Source organism: Phoca vitulina, unplaced genomic scaffold (genome assembly GCF_004348235.1).
Source record: "Phoca vitulina isolate PV1807 unplaced genomic scaffold, GSC_HSeal_1.0 scaffold40, whole genome shotgun sequence".
In the NCBI taxonomy this organism is placed as follows: domain Eukaryota; kingdom Metazoa; phylum Chordata; class Mammalia; order Carnivora; family Phocidae; genus Phoca; species Phoca vitulina.
In genome coordinates this window covers 21,944,838-21,969,887 of record NW_022589743.1, presented here as the reverse complement: position 1 = coordinate 21,969,887, position 25,050 = coordinate 21,944,838, and the positions used below count along the sequence as shown (strand labels likewise).

General features: G+C 36.0%; 1 protein-coding gene across 1 annotated transcript in view; it reads right to left on the bottom strand.

Moving 5' to 3' along the window:
- TAOK1 (TAO kinase 1) overlaps nt 1-25,050 on the bottom strand; it is a 153,450-nt gene that overhangs the window by 79,372 nt on the left and 49,028 nt on the right. Inside the window, exon 2 of the mRNA XM_032429200.1 lies at nt 14,672-14,893. Within this exon, the coding sequence (XP_032285091.1) occupies nt 14,672-14,803 (132 nt within the window). The 5' untranslated portion in view covers nt 14,804-14,893. The remainder of the gene's footprint in view (nt 1-14,671; nt 14,894-25,050) is intronic.

The following is a 25,050-nucleotide window of genomic DNA, read 5'->3' as shown; positions in this document are numbered from 1 at the left end:
ATTTCTACATTTTTCTTGAAGTGATTAATATTAACAAATGAACTGAAAAGAGGATGGGATATTCCTCTCATAGAGAATAAGTAAGATGATAATAGTCAGAAATTTTTTTTAAAGTATATATATACATAACAAAATACTTGAGCTATAAGTAATTAAAGAGCACAACACTACATGTCATCTATTCTCACTGCCTGAAAGTAAAGGTAAAGTCAAAATTGGCTATAGGTCTAAAGACAAACTGGATGCTGTAGAGAGCAAAAAAAGAGGAGGAAAAAGAAAATATATACAACTAATCATTCTGTTTCAAACCAGGAAACTGTAAAGATCCATTCCGGAGCTATTTTAACGAACCAATAAGAATGATCTGAAATCACCATCAATTAATTATATGTAAATGGTCTTTCTAGATCTTTTTGTACATTTATATATTTTCTGTTATTTTTTTTTAAATATTTATTTACTTTAGAGAGAGAGGAGGGGAGAGAGAGAGCGCGCATGGGGGGCTAGGGACAGAGGGAGAGGGAGAGAGGCAATCTGAAGCAGACTCTCTGCTGAATGTGGAGCCCGGCGCATGGCTCAATCTCACAACATTGGGATCATGACCTGAGCCAAAATCAAGAGTTGGATGCCCAACTAACTGAGCCACCCAGGCTCCCCATATCTTTCATTAACACCAAACAGTATGCTGTAACCATCGAAAATATAAAACTTGCCAAGCCCCTAAAAGAATACAGATTAGTAAAATCTTACAGCAGAAAATAAGAGGTAAATATTACATCTCATTTTTTAAAACAAAGAAAAATAACTTCAAAAAATGAATTTGCCAGGGGCGCCTGGGTGGCTCAAATGGTTCAGCATCTGCCTTCGGCTCAGGTCATGATCCCAGGGTCCTGGGATCGAGCCCCACATTGGGCTCCTGGCTCAGCGGGGAGCTTCTCCCTCTCCCTCTGCCTCTCCCCCTGCTCATGCTCTCTCTCTCTCTGTATCTCTGTGTCTCAAATGAATAAATAAAATATTTTAAAAAATGAATTTACCAGGATCATACATGGTCTGTCATATTTGTTAGCAAGCTACCTGGCTCCCAAGCCAGTGCTCTGTCACCCATCTACTGACATATTGGTTCTACTTAAGGTACTGGAAACTAAAAGAGAAATTTCTATCTTCCTGGCAATCTACAGATAGAAGTCCTTTTGGACATGACTCTTTGGTCGGCTTTCAAATACTTATAATACCAGCCCTTGCTTGATTAGCTTGCCTGATGAGATAGCCAGCATAGTTGGCTCAACTGGAGTATTTTTTAAACTTAAGGTGATCCTTACTGTCAATTAATGAAAATTCAGAGATGTTTTAAAAACTACTTTTAGTCATCTAAAAAAATTTGATGAGAGGGTCCTTCCTCTATATGCCCTATAGGCAGACACCACACATTAAGCCCTGTCATGGGGTGGGGTGAGAGGAAACAAAAACCAAAGCATTCATTCATGCGTGCACACTCACACATGCAACACATACACACGTAGGTTTATCTGATACCACGAAATACAAAGGTTAGTGACACAGAAATGGAATTATGACAAAAATATTCAATTCTGGGCTACATTCAAACTTTGCACATCTACCTGGTGCATGTCTCCCAGACATCAAAACAATTAGCAGAAAACACCTGCTTTGAGCAGTTGCACTTGATTCCTTGATGCTTTCATGCAATGGTTCCTGATGGGTGGTCCTAACCTGAACCTAGGTTTCCTGACTTCCTAAAACAGCATTTATCATCTTGTTTCCCTCACTCATTTTGTTATGAAAATATGTCAAACATACAGTAAAATTGGTATAGCTCAGTGAACCTTTGTTATGCCTTCCCCTAGGTCATAAGTCAGCGAACTTTTTCTATAAAGAGCAAGATATTAATTATTTTATGCTTTGTGGGCCAAATACATATTATCTTTTTCTGTTGCATTTTCTTCTTCCTTTTCTTTTTTAATTTAATTTTATTATTTTTTATTATTTTTTTAAGATTTTATTTATTTATTTGACAGAGAGAGACACAGCGAGAGAGGGAACACAGGCAGGGGGAGTGGGAGAGGGAGAATCAGACTTCCCGCGGAGCAGGGAGCCTGATGCAGGGCTCGATCCCAGGACCCTGGGATCATGACCTGAGCTGAAGGCAGAGGCTTAACGACCGAGCCACCTAGGCGCCCCAAAAATAAAATCTTTAAAAAAATGATTTTTACATTTAGAAAAAAAAATGTTTTTTGTTTTTTTTTTTAAGATTTATTTATTTATTTTAGAGCGTGCACCCATGGAGAAGCAGAGGGAGAGGGAGGAGAGAAATAGACTCCCCGCTGAGAGCTGAGTCCCACGCAGCCTCGATCCCACAATCCATGAGATCACAACTAGAGCAGAAATCAAGAGTCAGACACTTAACCAACTGAGCCACCCAGGTGCCCCAAGCCCTCAGTATTTCTTTCCTAAATTACTAGAAAAGCTTCAAAATCAGCATCCCTTCTTTGATCTTTGACAACGCCAATCTTCCCTCCACATTGCTGCAAGAATAAACTTTGTATATCACAAATGGAAATATTTCTCTTGCACTTCAGTGGTTCCCTAAAGACTTCAGAATCAAATATACATTTCTTAGCATAGTATAGGGGGCTGTCTTCAAGAGCCCTTCCTTGTCTTTCCTTTTTACCTTTCTCTGATACATCCTCAGTCCCCACTAAAACCTTAATTCAAAACCTACCTGCTTCAGTCACTTCAACAAAGACTACTCACAAGTTATGGATTTGGGGTAATACAATTTTATAGGTTTAAAATTTTTAAATCACTGATATTTTGCTAATATGTGATTTAACTTAGTACCTTAATGCAAAGAAAAGGACCATAACATTACTCTCTCCACTGGACAGATTATGTGGGCAGGTCTAAAGAAGAGAAAAAATCTTGGGGCGCCTGGGTGGCTCAGTCGTTAAGCGTCTGCCTTCGACTCAGGTCATGATTCCAGGCTCCTGGGATCGAGCCCCGCATCAGGCTCCCTGATCCATGGGAAGCCTGCTTCTCCCTCTCCTACTCCCCGTGCTTGTGTTCCCTCTCTCGCTGTGTCTCTCTCTGTCAAATAAATAAATAAAATCTTTAAAATAAAAAAAGAAAGAAGAAAAGAAAAAAAATCTATAGAAATTCTATACTTTTCATTATTAACAATGAAATACCAATTGCTCCAAAAACACATATTTACAGAATAATATATGAAAATTCCATGCAAGGGGCGCCTTGGTGGCTCAGTCAGTTAAGCATCTGCCTTGGGCTCAGGTCATGATTTCAGGGCTCTGGGATCAAGCCCCATGTGGGGCTCCCTGCTCAGTGGGGAGCCTGCTACTCCATCTCCTTCTCCCTCTGTCGCTCCCCCTGCTTTTGCTCTCTTGCTCTCTCACTCTCTCTCCCAAATAAATAAATAAATAAATAAATAAAATCTACCAAAAAAAAAAAAAAAATAGAAAAGTCCATGCAAGTCCAAATAATATCACACATTAACCTAGGAAAATCTCACTACTAAGACTGGCCCAAAACAACCAATAAAAGCAAGCAATATATGCAAAATAACTTCATGAAACTACTGAAGAGCAACAAATGCAGGCAGGCTTTAGAGACTAGAATGTTTGAGAGAGAACAGAATGCTTGAGAGAAGAACAATATACAAAGTGAGCTATAAGTTTACTCCACCTTCATCCCTGAACTTGTGGTACAGAAAAACAGAATCTAAGGAGAAAGCTAGGCTAAGGAGACAGAGGCCAGAGACAGGAGCTTCCAAAATGCCTGACACTTACAATGCATCATCTCAAAAAAGGGAGCTGAAAAGAAGCAGCTTAAAAACCTGCAGGGGCTCCTGGGTGGCTCAAATGGTTGAGCATCCAATCTTGGTTTTGGCTCAGGTCATGATCTCTGTTGTGGTGAGATCGAGCTCTGCGCCGGGCTCCCCACTGAGTGTGGAGTCTGCTTCAGATTCTTTCTCCCTCTCCCTCTGCCCCTCCGTAATCTCGTACACACTCTCTCTCTCAAAAAAAAAAAAAAAAATCTTTAAAAATAAATAAAAGGTTAAAAAAGAATCAAATGGACAGTTTAGAAAAATTGCACAAAGAACAGGAGAAAGACAGGATTGAAATAGTGTAAACTTTTCACATTGTTTGGGGCGCCTGGGTGGCTCAGTTGTTAAGTGTCTGCCTTCGGCTCAGGTCATGATCCCGGGGTCTTGGGATTGAGCCCTGCATAGGGCTCCCTGCTCAGGGGGAAGCCTGCTTCTCCCTTTCCCACTCCCCCTGCTTGTGTTCCCTCTCTCGCTGACTCTCTCTCTGTCAAATAAAAGTTTTCACAATGTTTGAGAAATGGAAGAAGTGCTAAGTTACCTATAATAAATCAAGAATATATAATTTCTGGGGTGCCTGGGTGTCTCTCAGTCAGTTAAGCATCTGCTTCAGCTCAGGTCATGATCCCAGGGTCCTGTGATTGAGCCCTGCATGGGGCTCCCTGCTCAGTGGGGAGCCTGCTTCTCCCTCCCCCGCTCCCACTGCTTGTGCACATGCTCTCTCTCAAAAAAAAAAAAAAAAGAGAGAGAATATATAATTTCTGGGGTGACGATTAAAAGAGTAATAAAAGAATGGATAACCAAAAGGTTAATATAGGGGAAAAGACAAACAAATGATCAACAGGTAAATGAAAAGGTGCTCAACATCACTAATCATCAGGGAAATTCAAATCAAAACTACAATGAGATATCACCTCAATCCTGTTAGAATGGCTCTTATCAAAAAGACAAGTGATAACAAGTATCAGCAAGGGTGTGCAGAAAAGGGAAACCTTGTGCACTGCTTGGTGGGAATGTAAGTTGGTATAAACACAATGGAAAACAAAACGGAAGTTCCTCCAAAAATTAAAAATAGAACTACCATATGAGCAATCCTACTTCTGTGTATGTATCCAAAAGAACTGAATTCAAGATCTTGAAGAGATATCTACACCCCCAAATTCACTGCAGCATTATTCACAATAGCCAAGATACAGAAACAACCAGAAGTATCTGTCAAAGGATGAATGGATAAAAACGTGGTATACACACACACACACATAAATACAATGGAGTATTAATTCAGCCATGAGAAAGAACCACTTGCAACAGCTTGGATGAAACATGAGGGCATTATGCTAAGTGAAATAAGTGAGATAGAAACAGCAAATGCGGGGCATCTGGCTGGCTCAGTCAGATGAGCATGGGACTCTTGATCTCAGAGTCGTGAGTTCGAGCCCCACGCTGGGTGCACAGACTACTTAAATAAATAAATAAACTTAAAAAGAAAAAGACAAATATTGTATATTATCACTTATATGTAGAATCTAAAGAAGCTGCACTCAAAGAAACAGAGTAGAATAGTGGTTACCAGGGGTTGGGAAGTGGGAAGAAATGGGGAGATACTAGTCAAAGGATATAAACTTCCAGTTATAAGATTAACAAATTCTGGGAATTTAATGTACAGCATGGTGATTACAGCTGAAAATACTGTATTATATACTTGAAAGTTGCTAAGAGAGTAGATCTTAAATGTTCTAACTACAAAAAGGAAATGATAATTATGTGACAGGAAGGAGGTGTTAGCTAATGATATTATAGTGGTTATCATTTTGCAATATATAAGTGTATCAAACCGACACACTGTACACCTTAAAATTACACAATATTATATATCAATCACATCACAATAAAGGTGGAAAAAATTCTGGGGGGAAAAAAGACAAGAGAGATGAGAAACACTTTATATTTTTAAATTTTTTTAGGGGGGGAGGGTCAGAGTAAGAGGGGGAAAGAATCTTAATCAGACTCCATGCCCAGTGCAGGGCCCCCAGCAGGGCTTGATCTCACAACCTGAGATCATGACCTGAGCCAAAATCAAGAGTTGGACACTGAACCGACTGAGCCACCCAGGCGCCCCTAGGAAACGCTTTAAATGTAAGGTTCCAGAAATTGTAAATGAAAGAAGATGGAAAAAGAAATACCAGGCAAGCATTTGCCAAAGAAAGATGTCTAATTAACATCAAAGTAGATTTTAAAACAAGAAATACTATAAAGATAGATAAAGACTGAAATTTTGTAATGATAATGGGACAATTCAACAAGAAGATACAATAATCCGAAATTTGTATATTCCTAATAACACAGCTTAGAAATGCATAAAGTAAAACAAGAGAGAGCTAAAAGGAAAAACAGATAAATACACAATCAGAAGAGATTTTAAATACATCTCTGAGTTGCTGACAGAACATGCACACCAAAAACAAACAAATGAAATCAGAAAGGATGCAAAAGATCTGAAGAATATAATCAATGTACGTTACGTACTTGACACGCATAGATCATTACACCCAACAAACTGCAGAATATATGTAATTCTCCAGTTCTGGGAGAACACATTCACAAAACACATAATATTGGTAAGTATCCAGGATATACAAAGAACCCATACAACTCAAAAAGAAAAACAACCCAATTTTTAAAAAATGTGCAAAACATCTCAACAAATACTTCCCAAAGATATGTGAATGACCATTAAGTCTATGAAAACGTACTCAATATCCAGTCATCAGGGAAATGTACATTAAAACCTTACTGAAATACGATTACACATCCACCAGAATGACTCAAATTAAAACGACTGTCAACACCTAATGTTGTAGAGAATATGAAGCAAACAGAATTCTCATATACTATTGATGGGAGTGTAAAATTTTTACTCCTTAAAAAATGTCTGGCAATTGGTTATAAAGCTCAACATATACCTTCCCTATGATCCAACAATTCCATCCATACTTAAGAGAAATGAAAAATTGAGTCCCCAAAAAGATTTATAAATCAAAAGACTTGTAAGTCAAAAAAGGTTCTGAGATAAAGACATTATATACTAATAAAGGTTCAATACAGCAAGAAGATATAACAATTATAAACATTTACAATACCTAATAACAGATCATTAAAATATATGAAGTAAAAATTGACAGAATTGAAAAGAGATATTAACAGTTCTACAATAACAGTTGGAGACTTTAATACCCCACTCATAATAATGGAGAGAACAACCAGACAGAAGATAAGCAAGGAAATAGAGAACTCAACACAATAAACCAACTAGATTTAATATACATATACAGAACACTCTACCCAACAATATAATACATATTCTTCTCAAGGGTACATGGGACACTTTCCTAACGTATGTTAGGTCACAAATCAAGTCTCAATAAATTTAAAAAGACAGATATCATACAAAGAATCTTCTCTGATCTCAATGTGATAAAGTTAGAAATTAGTAACAAAAAAGGAAAACTAAGGGTGCCTGGGTGGCTCAGTCGGTGAAGCACCTGACTCTTGATTTCGGCTCAGGTCATGATCTCAGGGTTGTAAGATTGAGCCTCACGTCTCCCCCTCCCTCTGCCTTTCCCTCCCCACCCTCAAAAACAAAAAACAAAAAAAACCCACAAAAACCCAGAAAACTAGAAATTCACAAAGTTGGGGAATTTAAACAACATACTTTTTTTTTTTTTTTTTTAAAGATTTTATTTATTTATTTGAGAGAGAGAGAATGAGAGAGAGAGAACACCTGAGAGGGGATAGGGTCAGAGGACGAAGCAGACTCCCTGCCGAGCAGGAAGCCCGATGCGGGACTCGATCCAGGGACTCCAGGATCATGACCTGAGCCAAAGGCAGTCGCTTAACCAACTGAGCCACCCAGGCGCCCTAAACAACATACTTTTAAACAACAATGGATCAAAGAAGAAATCACAAGGGAAATTAGAAATACCTAGAATTGAATAAAGACAAAAATACAACATACCAAAACTTAAGGGGCCAAGTAAAAGAAATGCTCAGGAGGAAATATGTAGCTATGAACACTTACATTAAAAAAAAAAAAAATTCTCAAATTAACAACTTAACTTTACAACTTAAGGAACTAGAAAAAGAACAACTAAACCCAAATTTAGCAGAAGGAAGGAAGTAATAAAGATTAAAGCAGAGATAAACAAAACAGAGAACAGAAAAATAATAGGGAAGATCTATGAAATCAAAAGTTGGTTCTTCAAAAAGATCAACAAAATTGACAAACCTTTAAGCTAGATGGCCTAAGGAAGAAAGATTACTAGGGCGCCTGAGTGGCTCAGTTGGTTAAGCAACTGCCTTCGGCTCAGGTCATGATCCTGGAGTCCCGGGATCGAGTCCCACGTCGGGCTCCCTGCTTGGCGAGGAGCCTGCTTCTCCCTCTGACCCTCCCCCCTCTCATGTACTCTCTCTCATTCTCGCTCTCTCAAATAAATAAATAAATCTTTAAAAAAAAAAAAAAAAGAAAGATTACTAAAATCAGAAATTAACAAGGGGACATTACTATTGATTCTACAGAAATAAAAAGGATTTTAAGAGAGTACTATGAACAACTATATGCCAACAAATTAGATGAAAAGGGTAAATTCTGAAAAATATAAAACCTACCAAGACTAAGCCATGAAGAAATAGAAAATCTGAATAGTATGATAGTAGATTGAATCAGTAATCAAAAATTTCCCAATAAAGCAAAGCCCTGGACCCAATGGGATCCTAAAATTCAACAAGAAAACACACAACCTGATTTAAAAATGGGCCTAACACCCTGACACCTTACCAAAGAAAAAATACAGATGGGAAATGAGCATATGTAAAGATGGTTCACATCATGTATTACAGGGAAATAGAAATTAAAAAAATGAGATACTACTAGACACAATTAGAATGGCCAAAGTGGAACACTGACAGTACCCTTTGGTACTGATGAGGATATGGAGCAACAAGAACTCTCATTCACTGCTGGTGGGAATGCAAAATGATACAGTCCCTTTGTAAGATAGTTTGGTGGTTTCTTACAAAATTAAACATACTTGGGTGCCTGGGTGGCTCAGTTGGTTAAGCGACTGCCTTCGGCTCAGGTCATGATCCCGGGGTCCTGGGATCAAGTCCCGCATCAGGCTCCCTGCTCAGCGAGGAGCCTGCTTCTCCCTCTGACCCTCCCCCCCTCCTGTACTCTCTCTCTCATTCTCTCTCTCATTCTTGCTCTCTCAAATAAATAAATAAATCTTTAAAAAAAAAAAAAAAAAAAAACAAAATTAAACATACTTTACCATGCAATCCAGCAATGGCACTCCTTGGCATTTACTCAAAGGAGGTGAAAACATATCCACACAAAAACCTGCACACAAAGGTTTTTTTCAAGGCAGTGAAATACTCTGTATGATGATGGGTACTTATCATACATTTGACTATACCCATAGAATGTACAATATCAAGAGTGAACCCTAATGTAAACTACAGTGATTATGTCAATGTAGGTTCGTCAGTTGTCTTCTGGTGAATACTGATAATGGGGGAGGCTATGCATGTGTGAAGGAAAGGACTATAGGAAATCTCTCTGTACCTTCCTTTCAATTTCACTGTGAGCCTAACTAAAACTGCTCTAGAAAAATAAAGTCTTTTTAAATACCTCTACTTGAGATGCCTAGGTGGCTCAGTCTGTGTTGGGCTCCTTGCTCAGCTGGAAGTCCACTTCTCCCTCTCCTTCTGCCCCTACCCTCAGTTCATGCTCTAACGATCTCTCTCTCTAACGAGCTCTCTCTAAAAAATAAATAAAATCTTCTAAAAAAATAAAAAAATAAGTATCTCTACTTAATTTAAAATCCTCATCTCAATTTCCTTAAGATAAAACTGTTCAGGTTTATAAAGTATTGCAAATTCACTTCTCAAGAGGAAGTATATGTATAAATATATTGTTTTAAGTTTTTATGTATTTACTTAAGTAATCTCCACACCCAACGTGGGGCTTGAACTCAGGACTCCCACATCAAGAGTTGCATGCTCTTCCAATGGAACCAGCCATGTACCCCTATATATAAATCTTTTACTTGCTTATGGCAGTGTATTTTTAAACAATGAAAAAATTAACCTACTTTCTCCCATCAGTAAGTTTTATGCCAAAAGATGTCTTCTTTAACCTGTACAAGAAACTACCAAATAGATACACACCATAAAATATTTTCCGTAGGGGTGCCTGGGTAGCTCAGTCGGTTAAGCAACAGACTTGATTTTGGCTCAGGTCACGATCTCAGGGTTGTGAGATCAAGCCCTGTGTCGGGCTCCATGCTGAACATGGGGCCTGCTTAAGATTCTCTCTCCCCTTCTCCCTCTGCCTCTTCCCACTCATGCTCTGCTCTCTTTTGAAAAACAAACAAACAAAAAAATCCCCAAAAAAGGCTCTTTAAATTAGTATTGCTTCTGGTTCTATTTTGTTTCTTCTCTTGGCCTACTTGGGCACTAATACCATATGGCTTTAACTATTGTGTTGTATTTTTTTTTTAAATTTCTTTCATTAAATAAATGCTATACCCAACGTGGGGCTCAAACTCACAACCCTGAGACCAAGAGTTGCATGCTCCACTGACTGAACCAGCTGGGCACCTCTATTGTGTCATAGATTTTTAATAATTGATAATCCAAGGCTCCCTTCAATAGTCTCCTATTTAATATTCTTCATTATTTTCTAGGCTATTCACATTGCTTTATTCTCCTTTTCTTCTTTTTCCCTCCAAACTAGCAAACATATTCATTAAGAGGAAATACAATGATGTTCATTACAGTATTATTTTTAATAGCAAAAAAAGGGAGGAGGGTTGAAAAACCTAAATATCTACTCATATGGAATGATAAAGCAAATTATGATATACTGAATGGATATATAAAATCTGATACACTAGTTGTTATACATGTACACTTATTAATATGAAAAATAAGCAGCACTGTAAAAATTTTAAAAAACAAATGATACCATTTTCATTTTAAAAATTAAACGGCAGGGGCGCCTGGGTGGCTCAGTGGTTAAGCGTCTGCCTTTGGCTCAGGTCATGATCCCAGGTGCTGGGATCAAGCCCCATGTCGGGCACCCGGCTCCGCGGGGAGACTGCTTCTCTCTCTCCCACTCCCCCTGCTTGTGTTCCCTCTCTCGCTGTGTCTCTCTCTGTCAAATAAATAAATAAAATCTTTAAAATAAATAATAAAAATTAAATGGCAACTGAACAGTATATAAACACTACATGTTACAGATATATGTAGAATAATTAATTATCTCATTTTGCCCTGGACTATGAGGTTTCTAGGACATGGGACTTTCACCACTAAAACTGGGAGCCCTGGCTAAATTGAGATAACAGTCATCTTAGATATATGTACATTACTGAAAGGCTGAAAAGATGTAAGTGAAATATTATCAGTGGCTATCTGAAGGGAAAACAACTATAAGTAATTGTTTCTGTATGCTTTTCATTTTTCAGTTAAAGGTGATATAATACATCCTTGTATGAACAAGCAAAGTTTACTAAGTGTCTTTTAATGAAAATCTCAAACTAGAATTATAGTTAAAATTCAAGAGAAAACGGACTTAGCTATACCAATAAAAAAGTAATGAGAGAAGAGCCAAATAACTAAAACCAGGAATGAGCGGGAACATTACAACCAACCTACAGAAATAAAAAGCGTTATATGAGAATACTATTTACAACTGTACACCAATAAATTAGATAACCTAGATGAAACAAATTCCTAGAACCCACAAATAAAGTAACTTAAGAAAATAAAAAATAGCAACATACATTTAACAAGTAAGCACTTAAAAAGTAATCAAAAACAAAGTCCATAACCAGATGCTTTCCCTGTGAATTCTACCAAACAGTTAAAGAATTAACACCAATTGTTCCCCAACTCTTCCAAAAAATAAAAGAGAACACTTCCTAACTCAATGAGGCCAGTATTAGCCTGATGCCAACACCAGACCAAGAAAATCACAAGAAAATTAGTGTCTCTTATGAATACAGATGTAAAAATCCTCAAAGTACTATCAAACCAAATCCAACAGCATATTATATTATAAACATGACAAAGTGGAATTTATCCCAGAAATGCAAGAGTGGTTCAATGTAACAGAATCAATAATGTAATATACTACATTAACAGAACAAAGGAGAAAAACCGTATGATCATCTTAATTGATATCACAAAGGTATATAACAGAGTGCAACAACCTTTCATGAAAAAAAACACTCAAAAAATTAGAAATAGAAGGAACTTCCTCACTATGATAAAGGGCATTTAGGAAAACCCCACAGCTAATATCATCCTCAATGATGAAAACTGAAAAAAGCTTTCTCCCTAAAATCAGGAACAAGCATGCTCACTTTCATCACTGCCATCAAAGTTCTAATTAGAGCAAACAAATAAGAAAAACAAATAAAAAGCATCCAAATTAGAGAGGAAGTAGTAAAACAATCTTTACTTATAAGTGACATGATCTTATATAGGGCATTCCAAAGTATCCACATGAAAGATACTAGAGCTAATAAATTTAGCAAAATTGTAGGGTAAAAACCAACGCACATAAATCAGCTGTTTCTATATACCAGCAATGAATAATCTGAAGAGGGAATTAAAGTAATTCCATTTACAACAGCATCTAAAAGAATAACATACTGATGACTAAATTTAAGCAATGAATTAAAATACTTGTACACTGAAAACTATAAAACACTGCCGAACAAAATTAAAGAAGACCTAAATAAATGTTTAGAAGGGCATTTGTGTTCACAGATAATAAGACAATATTGGTAAGATGCCAATACTACCAAGCATGATCTACAGATTTAAACAATTCATAAGAAAATTCCAACTGCAGAAATGGAAAAGCCAATCCTCAAATTCATATGGAATTGCAAGGGGCCCCAAAGAGCCAATTCTTTAAAAAGAATAAAGTTATCCCTGATCTTATACTACAAAGCTACAGTAATCAAAACAGTATGATACTAGCATAAAGATGGATATGCAGACAAATGGAAAAGAACTGAGAGTTCAAAATAAACCTATACAATATGACAACTGATTCCACAAAGATGTCAAGACAATTCAACGGGGAAAGAATAGTCTCTTTAATAGAGGGCACCGGAACAACTGGATTTCCACATACAAAAGAATGAAGTTGGACCTTTACCTCACAACATATACAAAAATTAACTCAAAATGAATCAATGACCTATAAATAAGAGCTAAGACCGTAAAACTCTTAGAAGAAAACATAAGGGTAAATCTTCATGACCTTGGATTTCACACTGGATTCTTAGACATGACACCAAAAGCATAAGTAACAATGACAAAAAAAAGACCAACCGGACTTAATCCAAATTTAAAACTTCTGTACATCAAAGGACATCACCAAGAAAGTGAAAAGACGAACTACAGAATGGGAGAAAATATTTGCGAATCGTCTATCTGATAAGGATTAATATATTCAGAATACATAAAGAACCCTTACAACTCAACAAGGAGACAATCCAAATTTTAAAATGGGCAAAGGATTTGAATAGACATTTCTCCAAAGAAGATATACAAATGGCCAATAAGCACATGAAAAGATGCCCAACATTACTAGTCAATAGGGAAATACAAATCAAAACATCAAGATACTACTTCAAGTAGGACAGCTATAATCAAAATAACAAAAAATAACAGGCATGAGGATGTGGAGTAATTGGAACTCTGGTAAACTGCTGGTGGGAATGGAAACAGTGTAGCCTTTATGGTGCAGTCTGGCAGTTTCTCAAAAAGTTACACAGAAAATTACCATATGATCTAGTATTTTCACTCCTAGGTACACACCCAAATTTGAAAACAGTGACTCAAACAGATATTTGTACACAAATGTTCATTACAGCATTTATTCACAATAGCCAAAAGGTGGACATGATCTTGTGTCCATCAACAAATGAATGGATAAACAAACCATGGTATATTCATACAATGGGATATTTTTCGGCTATAAAAAGGAATGAAGTACTGAAACATGCTACAACATGGCTGACCTGTAAAATGTTATGCTATACATTATGCTAAGGGATATAAGCTATACACAAAAGTACAAATATTGTATGATTCCATTCATATGAAATATCTAGAATAGGCAAATTCATAGAAAAAAGTAGATTAGAGGTTAGGTAGAGGGAGAAGGAGGAGTTGTTGCTTATACATACAGAGCTTCTGTTTGGGGTGATGAAAAAGTTTTGGAAATAATGGTAATGGTTGTACAACATTGTGAGCGTAATTAACACCACAAATTGTACACTTAAAAATGGTTAAAATGGCAAATCTGATGGTTCTTTTAGCACAACACACACACATATACACACAAGAGGAAAAGACTTTGGTACATAGCCTTCTGTCAAATAATAATTCTAGATTTCCATAACACTAAAATGGACTGTGTATGAGACTTTACAGAAGTCAGTATTCTGTAATATTTAATTTTAAAGTAATACAAGTCATTAGACTCCTCAAACCACTGTGCTAAAATGCTAAACCATATGTAAGTTAAAACAAAATAAAATTCTTTCCCATTTTTTCAATAATCCAAGAAGCTCAATAAATAAAACTACCTATTTTCATATTATACACATACATCTATGCAAGTGATTATAAAATGGACTATTGCCTATGTTTCTTTATATTATTGTTTTTTACCCTGCTGGGACTAGATATTGAGTAAATGCCAGTCACTGACATTAAGCCTTTAACACTTACAAAATACACTGCTCCAAAGCTTCCATGGCCAATTTCTCTGAGATCTGTGAAGAGCTTCTCTGGATCTTCTTTGAAGAAGAGCTCTGCAATTTCAGGGTCCTTCAGGCTGCCCGCTCGGTTAGTTGATGGCATCCTGCTGGGCAATCAGTTCTCTGATTCTAATTTTATACTGCTATCCCAATCCTTGGTTCATCTGTATGAATGAAGCCACGTTGGCATAAACTATTGCAGAGAAATAAGAAAAGAAAAAAGTCAGGAAAAGCAAAAGCTGCTAAGAATAATTAGTATAAGATCATTTTCTGACAGCATATACAAAAATTATCTCAGGTCTAGATTTTCACTGAGAAGGAAATGTGGTCTACTAGTTCCTCAACCTGGCTCATCATCACAATCACCTGTGGTACTTTAAGAAAACCCAGATTCTTAATATCCATAGTATATATGTATATACTACATATAGACTTTTAAAAATTAAACAAATCTTACGTCTTAGAAGTCTTTCTGTATCTGTACTTAAAGATTTACCTAATCCAGATGCAGTGCACCCTCAGAAGAGCTAACACATAAGCTATCAAAAATGTGCACAGCAACTTAAGACATACCAATACTATGTCTCTAACACCAGGAAGATTCCCATCTCTTAATGATATTCAAATATAAGAAAATACACAAAAGATTTAATTCAGTAAGTTGTTTCTTTTCCTTTCAGATACCATTTGCCAGCATTAATCAAATCTAATACAGACATTCCAAAGAAAACTACAATGGGAGAAAGTAATAAATTTCACACAGATAACTATTTTCCCCATAAACCTGATTCACATTAAAATATGGCCTTTATCAAATCTGCATCATTAGATACGTAGATACTATAGAAAAACAGTAAATTCCCTGGTGTTCTCAGTTCCTCTATATCTGATTACTCAATTTTATAAAAATAGCTGTCATAATTGAGAGGCTTCAGAACCTGGGTTCTGGAATGACACTGCCTGAACATGAATCCTGGCAACACTACAAACTGTGAGCTTGGGTAGCCTCATTTTCCTAATCTATACACTGAAAATAACCTATTTCATAGAATGGGATAGCATCCTCCAGAAAATCAGAGAAATAAGAAATAATGAACATTTACTTAATAAAATAATAAAAAATAGGGCGTCTGGGTGGCTCAGTTGGTTAAGCGACTGCCTTCAGCTCAGGTCATGATCCTGGAGTCCCAGGATCGAGTCCCGCATAGGGCTCCTTGCTCAGCAGGGAGTCTGCTTCTCCCTCTGACCCTCCCCCCTCTCATGCTTTCTCTCTCTCAAATAAATAAATAAAATCTTAAAAATAATAATAATAATAATAAAAAAATAACTATGGTATCATTTAGAATACTAAAAATAGGACAGGGAAATCAATAATCTAAAAGACAGTTCAGAAACAAACCCGTGTATGTCTGTCTTGGAATTTAGCATACAACTAAAGAAGAAGAAATAAATGTTGAGAAAATTGGGAACCCATTCAGAAAAAATATACAAAAATTATAATCTTATCACACATCTTATGTAAACATTACTGCTAAGTGGCTTAAGAGGCATCCCAAATAAATGAGGAAAAAAATGAATTTGAGACCTGTTCCTCAAACTTAACACCAGACTTATATACGGGTCAGAAATACAAACATAAAAAATGAAACTGGGGCGTCTAGCTGGCTCAGTAAGAAGAATATGTGATTCTTGATCTTGGGGTCATGAGTTTGAGCCCCACGTTGGGTGCAGAGATTACTTAAAATAAATAAATTTTTAAAAATGAAACTACACATAAGTACTAGAAGTAAGTTCCTCCGTAATCAGGGATTGAGGAAACTTTCCTATGATCCAAATCCAAAACAACAATGACAAAGACTGATATGTATTTAACAATATAAAAAAAAAAAAAAACTTGGGACAAGGGACCATGGAAAAAGACACTCCAAACAAAAAGATAAAAGATAAACTTGGAAAAAAAGTTTGAAACTTATGTTTACAAACGGTTAATATCCCTAATATGTAAAAAGTTAAAAAAAGAAGACAACAATCTGATATCCTTAATACCTGAAAAGTTTCTGAAAACAGCAAAGAAAAAATACAGCAGATATACATAGTTCACAGAAAAAAAAATTAAATTAACAACTTTAAAAAATTAAGTTGCTTAGGGGTGCCTGGGTGGCCAGTCAGTTAGGCGTCTGCCTTTGGCTGGGGTCATGATCTCAGGGTCCTGGGATCGAGCCCCACATCCACTTCTCTCTCTGCCTCCCCCCCCAGCTTGTGCTCTCTCTCTCACTCACTCTCTCCCTCTCTCTCTCTCAAATAAATAAATAAAATGTTTAAAAAAAATTAAATTGCTTAAATCTAACCAACCATTAAATATATGAAAATATGTTCAAAATCACACCAAGTAAGAGAAATACAAATTAAAACTAAAGATTTCATTTTGTACCTATCAGAAAGGCAAAAATTCACCACATGCTGATGGTGGGGTGAAGGGAAATATATATGCACTCATCCATTAATAGCGGTAATGAAAAAACAGTACAAACCCTATGGATAAAAATCTAGCAAAAACATATATGCACTTATCATTTCACACAAAAATACCACTTTAAGCAATCAATACGAAAGATACTTATAGAAAACATAAGAAATGATAAATGCACAAGGTCAGGAACTGGAAATCATTACATGGGACTATAAAATGGTACAACTGTTTTGGAAAACTGTTTAGCAGATGCTTATCAAGAAAAATAAACATTTACTATATGAAGGAGCAATTCCTGAACTAGCTGTCATTTATTCAAAGAAAAGAAGACAAAGGCACACAAAAACTCACACACAATAGCTTTATTCATAATAGTCCAAAACTGCAAATAATACAAACATCTATCAACAAATAAATGTGTAATAGAATTGTGGTATACTCACACAATGAAATACTATTCACAGCAATAAAAACGAATAAACTACTGATACACGCAGGAACACAAATGAGTATCAAAAGCATTATGCTCACCCAGCAAAAAGAAGTCAGAAACAAGAGTATGTACTTAATGATTTCCCTGATAAATTCTCAAACAGGCAAAACTAGTCTAAAGTAATAGATCCATGGATACTTGGGGTGGGTATGGGGGACAAAAGGGCCCAAAGGAGCTTCTGGAGATGACAGAATGTTCTGTATCTTGAGGTAGTGAATTACGTAAGTATATACACTTGTATCATGTATTACATTATGTAATTGGGTTGTAAAACTACAACTGAACACTTAAAATGGATGCATTTCACTATATGTAAATTATACTTCAATGAAATTAACTTTAAAAAAATTAAATGGCTTAGGGCGCCTGGGTGGCTCAGGCGTTAAGCGTCTGCCTTCGGCTCAGGTCATGATCCCAGGGTCCTGGGATCGAGCCCCACATCGGGCTCCCTGCTCCATGGGAAGCCTGCTTCTCCCTCTCCCATTCCCGTGTTCCTTTCTCACTATGTCTGTCAAATAAATAAAATCTTAAAAAAAAAAAATTAAATGGCTTAAATCTAAGTACCATATACACATATATAAAATCTAAGTACCAAGGGTGCCTGGGTGGCTCAGTCGGGTTAAGCGTCTGGCCTTCGGCTGAGGTCATGATCCCAGGGTACTGGGATTGAGCCCCGCATCAGGCTCCCTGCTCAGAGAGTAGCCTGCTTCTCCCTCTCCCTCTGCCTGGGGCTCCCCCTGCTTGTGCTCTCTTTCTCCCTATCACTCTCTCTCTGCCAAATAAATAAAACCTTTTTTTTTTTTAAACCTAAGTACCATATATATGATCTCTTGCATGTGCACTCCCTATATATAGTACAAATTTCTGAACTAGGTATAGAAGGATATGTATTGAAATGTTAATATTTTCTGTGATACAAAGTAGAGCCATGAAAAGCATTATTTGTTAGCCTACACATCTGTATTATCTGAATTTTTATAGCGACTGCTTTTATAATTTTAAGAAATCTACAGTGTACTTTAAATTTGAGAAAAATAAAACAGAACATTTTTAGAACATAGAAGAATACATACTCTGACTAGGGAGAACATCCAAAAGGCTATCTGCATTTTTTTAAATTCACAAAAGACTTATGCGTTTTACAATTTTGTATGTCAAAAAAAATTGAGTCAAACACAAAAACTGAAACTTCCAGAGCAAACACAATTAAGGATTAACATTCCTTAAATATACAGATATCATTCAAATTACTCAGAAAGTAGCTAATTCACCAACATATAAATAAATGGCCAAAGGATATATATTAGCATTCCATAAACAAGTAATATAAATTACTGGGGAGAGAAGTTAAAACCTGATGGGTATGGCCATGAGTTTTGGATTCTATTTTCCTCCTTTAACTCCTGGCAGCTTTGACCTAAGAGTGGCCTGAATTACAGCAAGGAAACCCATAAAGAAATCCCCTCTTTCCATCCAAAGGACCAGTAAAAGGAGATCCTATGATCTAGAGATTGTGGGGGGAAAAACCATTATTTTCTCTTTTCTCTCCTCAGCCACAGAACTGCACTGCCCCAACAACAGACAAAAAAAAACCTCTCTTTGGCCAGAAAAATTGGAAAATAGGGCCCCTGTTGGTCCAAAAAGTATGAGGGGAATTCCCATTATTTTTTTAAACTCCTCTTTTCTTTCCCCATTTCACTTAAGGGGAGCCCCAGTTACGGGGAGCTGTACAATGGACAGGTCTAGAGGCTCAGAAAAAACCTGTTTTCTAATCAGAAACACCAGGGAAAAGTCCACTGGAAATTGAAGAGTAAATGGAGGAAAATCATGGAGAAGAAAGAGCTGGAAAAGAGATCCCTAATTCTTTTATTTTGGTATAAGCCAAAACAAATACTGATTTGCACTTGTGTAAAGTAGACTCAAAGAAGTATAGCAAAGGCTACACTAAAGACAACTAATCTATAATATAAACCACTGCCAAGTCTCATTCCATCATTGAGAGGCACACAGAGGGCAAATCCAAAGAGCACAGCAAAGGTTTTGGAAATAGAACTCATTCGGGAACTACCACTCACAGAAAGTGAGATAGAACTACCCATTTAAACCAGGTGGTGTCTACTAAAAACAATCAACATTCTCTAGAGCATATTAATAGGACTCAGAAATGACAACATAATATTCACAATGTCCAAGATAAAATCCAAAATTACTCTACATGCAAAAACAAAACAACACACACACACACACACACACACACACAAAACTGGTAAATGTCACAAATTATCAAGGGAAGAGAGGACCAACAGATGCCTACTTTGAGATGACTCATGTTGGAATTAACCCACAAAGACTTTAAAGCAGTTATTATAACCATAACAAATGAGGTAATGGTTAACATTCTGGAAACTGAAAAGACGTAAGTTCTTAGCAGAGAGATACAAATAACATTTTTTAAATCACATGAAAAATTTAGAACTGAAAAATACAGTATCACAAATGAGGGGCCCCTGGCTGGCACAGTCTGTACAGCATGTAACTACTGATCTTGGGGTCATGAGTTCAAATCCCACGTTAGGCATATAACTTAAAAAAAAAAATGAAAAAAAAAAAAACCTCATTGCATGGGCTCAAATGCACAACAGAGATGACAGAGGAAAGAGTTACTAAACTTTAAGACAGAAATTAATGAAACTAAAGAACAGAGGATAAAAGACTGAAAAAACTGAATAGAGCCTTAGTGACTTGTTTGACAGTATCAAATTGTCTATGTTTTAAACCACTGGTGTTATTAAGGAGAGGAAAAATAAATTGGTAGAGAAAAAAATTTTTTTTAGTAATGTCTGAAAACTTCACAGATTTGACAAAAGACATAAATTTAGAGATTCGAAAAGCTCAACAAACCCCAAACAGGACAAATTCAAAGAAAATCAGGCTAGACACCTAATCAAAATATTAGAAAAAGATAAACTAAAATTTAAATGACAAGAGATTTTGTGTAAAAAACAGTCCACAGAAAGTGGAATAATATCTTTAAGGTTATAAAAGGAAAGAATTACCAACCCAGAACATAATTCTTTATCTAGCAGAAGTCTTCTACAAGAATAATGGGGGGGGGGGGAGGGTTCTTACATGATACAAAACCAAAAGAATCTGTTGCTAGCAGACTTACTTTAAAAGAAATGCAAAATACTAAACAGAAGAAAGCTAGAGTAGCTACATTAGTATCAGACAAAACAGACTTCGGAACTAAGAAAATCACAAGGGATAAAGAGGAACATTATATAATGATTATGATTCCATTCATCAAATCCCAAATTTGTCTTCACCTGACAAAAGAGCTTCAAATTCATGAAGCAAAAACTGATACACTGGGAGACTCCAACACTCCTCTCTCAGAAATTTAAAGAAGAAGTCTGAAAATATATAGAACAACACTATCAACCAAGTTTACCTAATGACATTTCTAGAATACTCTACTTGACAACAGAATATACATTCTTTTCAAGAGCACATATGATATTCACACTAAGATTACATTCTGGGCCATAAAACAAATCTTAACAAGCATAAAAAAATTTCAATTCATACAAAATACATTATCTAACGATAGTGTAATTACATTTAAAGGAACAAAAATATGACTTTTTTAAAAAAAGATTTTATTTATTTATTTGTCAAAGAGAGAGAGGACAAGCAGGGGAAGCATCAGGTAGAGAGAGAAGCAGGCTCCCTGCTGAGCAAGAAGCCCCAGGAAGGACTTAATCCTAGCACCCTGGGATCATGACCTGAGTTGAAGGTAGACGCTTAACCCACTGAGCCAACCAGGCATCCCCTAAAATATAACTTTTTAAAAAACCCACAAAATTTGGAAATTAAACACACTTCTACGTAATCCATGGGTCAATAAATGAGTTTCAGGGGAAATTAGAAAAGAATACAAATTTGGGGCACCTGGCTGGCTCAGTCTAAAGAGCATGCAACTCTTGGTCTTGGGATTGTGAGTTCGGGCCCCACATTCAGTGTAGAGATTACTTAAAAACAGAATTCAAAAAAAGAATACAAATTGAATGAAAATAAAAATACAACATAAAATTTGTAGGCTACAACTAATACAGTGCTTACAAAGAAATTTAAGGCACTAAATCTATATTAGAAAAAAAAGATTCAAATAAATAATCACAGTTCTATCTTAAGAATCTAGAGGGGGCACCTGGATGGCTCAGTCAGTTAAATGTCCAACTCTCTTTTTTTTTTTTCTTGATCTCAGGGTTGTGAGTTCAAGTCCCACACTGGGCTCCACACTGGGCATGGAGCTTACATTAAAAAAAAAAAAACAAAAAAAACCTAGTAAGAGAAAAGCAAATAAAACCAAAAATAGGGGCACCTGGGTAGCGCAGTTGGTTAAGCATCAGAATCCTGGTTTCAGCTCAGGTGGTGATCTCAAGATAGTAAGAGTAAGCCCTGTTGTGTGGGGCTCTGCGCTCAGTTCAGAATTTGCTTGAGATTCTCTCTCCCTCTGCCTCTCCCCACCTCTCTAAAATAAATGAATAAATCTTTTTTTAAAAACCCAAAACTAAATATAAGAAAGGAAATATTAAAGAAACAAGAATAGAAATCAATGAAATTAGAAAACAAAAAGCCAATAGAGAAAAATCAATAAAACCAAGAGATGGTTCCTTTGGGTAATAAAAAAAACTCAACAAAACTGAAAGACCTCTGCCAAACTAACCAAGGAAAACAAGAACAGACATAAATTAGCAAAAACAGAAATCAAAGGGGAAATATTACTACATACTCTTAGAACACTGAAAGGAAGAAGGAATAGCTCTAAGTTCCTGAATTTAATTCACCATTCTAAACAGACTAAAGAAAAAAGAAACACCCGATCACATCAACAGAGGCAGAAAAGGATTTGACAAATCCAACATCCATTTATGATAAAAACATTAAAAAAACTAGGACTAGAAGGGAACATCACTGGGATGCCTTGGTGGCTCAGTTGGTTAAACGTCTGACTTCTGCTCTGGTGATGATCCTGGGGTCCTGGGATTGAGCCCCACGTCGAGCCCCATGTCGGGCTCCCTGCTCAGCAGGGGGCCTGCTTCTCCCTCCACCTGCTGCTCCCCCTGCTGTGCACATGCACGCACACGCTCTCTCTCACTCTCACAATAAATAAATAAAAACTTAAAAAAAAAAAGAAAAAAAGAAGGGAACATCATTAACCTGGCTAAGGGTATCTACAAAAAACCTACAGCTAACATCTTAATGATTAAAGACTAAAAGATTTCCCCTAATGATCAGAAACTAAGTAAGGATGTCTATTCTAATCACTCCTCTTCAACACTGTACTAGAAGTTCAGTCATGCAATAAAGGAAAAAAAGAAAAGAAATACATATTAGAAAGAAAGAAAACTCTCTAGTTGCTGACATTACTGTGTACATGAAAAATCCCAAGGAATATACAAAATAGTAAAAGAAGAAAAAGAAATATTTAGATATGTCTAAAAGTATTTGGATAGAATTTACATAGTAAGAACAATAAATGGGGTGCCTGGCTATCTCAGAGCATGCAACTCTTGATTTCAGGGTCATGAGTTAAAGCCCCACCCTGGGCATAGAGCTTAAAAAAAGAAAAGAAAAAGAAAGGAAAAAAAAAAATTAAATGGAGAGATGTACCATGTTAATGGACTAAATGATTCAATACTGTTGAGGTCATTCCTCCCCAAATTGGTCCAAAAATTCATTGATTTATAGATTCAATACAATCTCAGGCAAAATTCAACAGAATTTTTTTTTGCAGATATCAACAAACGGATTCTAAAATGTACATGAAAAGGTAAAGAACCAAATTAGTCAAAACAATTTTTAAAAAACAGAATAGAGTTGAGGGACTCACACTACCAGATTTCAAGACTTAATACAAAGCTACAATAATCAAGATGGTGTAGTAATGATAAAAGGATAGACACATAGTCCAATGAAACAAAACAGAAGTTCAGAAACAGACCCTCACGAATATGGTCAACTGATTTTGACAAAGGTACAACACAAAAGATCTCTTTTGAAAATGGCACCATAAAAATTAGACATCCATATACATAAAAATGAAGTTTGCCTCATACCTTAAAGAAAAATTAACTCAAAATGGTCCATTTATCTCAATGTAAAAAGTTAACACTTTAAATAAAACATTTAGAAGACGACGCAGGAGAAAATCATTGCAACCTTAGGTTAGTCAAAGAGTTCTTAGATATAACACCAAAAATGTAATCCATAAAAAAGGCAAAACTGACGTGGCCTTCACCAAAATTAAAAATCTTTACTCTTGCAAATGACACTTTTAAAACAATGAAGTCAAGCCAAAGGCTGCTAAAAAATTATTTTCAAATCATGTATCTAAAAAAGCATTTGTATCTGAAATCTATAAAGAACTCTCAAAACTCAATAATGGGGTACAGGAATGCACACTTAGATGATGAAACTATAAAGAAACTCCTAGAAGTTTTTACTGTAGTAAATGGCAGGATAGCAGTTACTTTAGGAAAAAGAAGGGGCTGTGACTGGGCTGAGACATAAGGAGGAACATCTAGAATGGCTAGCAAAGTTCCATTTCTTGTCTTAGGTAGTGATTACAAAGGAATTTTATTTACAATTCATTAAGCTATGTTTGCCAAATTTCTGGATCTGCTTGATTTTATAATAAATGAAAACAAAAATTATATATACTGTAGTTTTCACAAAGAAGGCAATACAACAAAGTGGTATAGATTATTTTTAGGTAGTTATGGCCAGTATTATGGACAACATTCACAAGTCTATACTTTCCTTATGTTCTAAATTTTCAAATAATAATCACATGTTCAACTTCCACAACCAGAAAAAAAGATAAAAGAAAAAATATCCACCATTTGCACACATTCTTTGGGCTGTTAGAAGACAGAAAAAAAAAAAAAAGAAAAATTAAATGAACACAAATAAGACAACTCCAATGTTAGAAATCCCTAAAATACTCCATTACACTGTTAGGCTAGAGTTTATTGTATTCATTGCATAACTGCTTTTCTGTACATCCTCAAATTCCCAAAAATAAAGTACTTTATTATAAAAGTTAGCACCATCTTGGTTGCCCTGCACCCATTCAGAATACTGCCACACAGTCATCAATGTTAAAACTGACAAAGGCACTTGGATTTGAGTCTTGTCCATTTTAAAAATCTGTCATGAATAAATACAGGAAAAGAAATAGCACAGAGGAGCTTTCACAGCAACCCTAATCATAAACTCCATTATTTCTCCAGTACGCTAAAAATGATTATTAGGTACATGAATACCCAACATACAGGACTAATACAACCAGATAAACTACAAGTCAGGTTTAAAAGATATA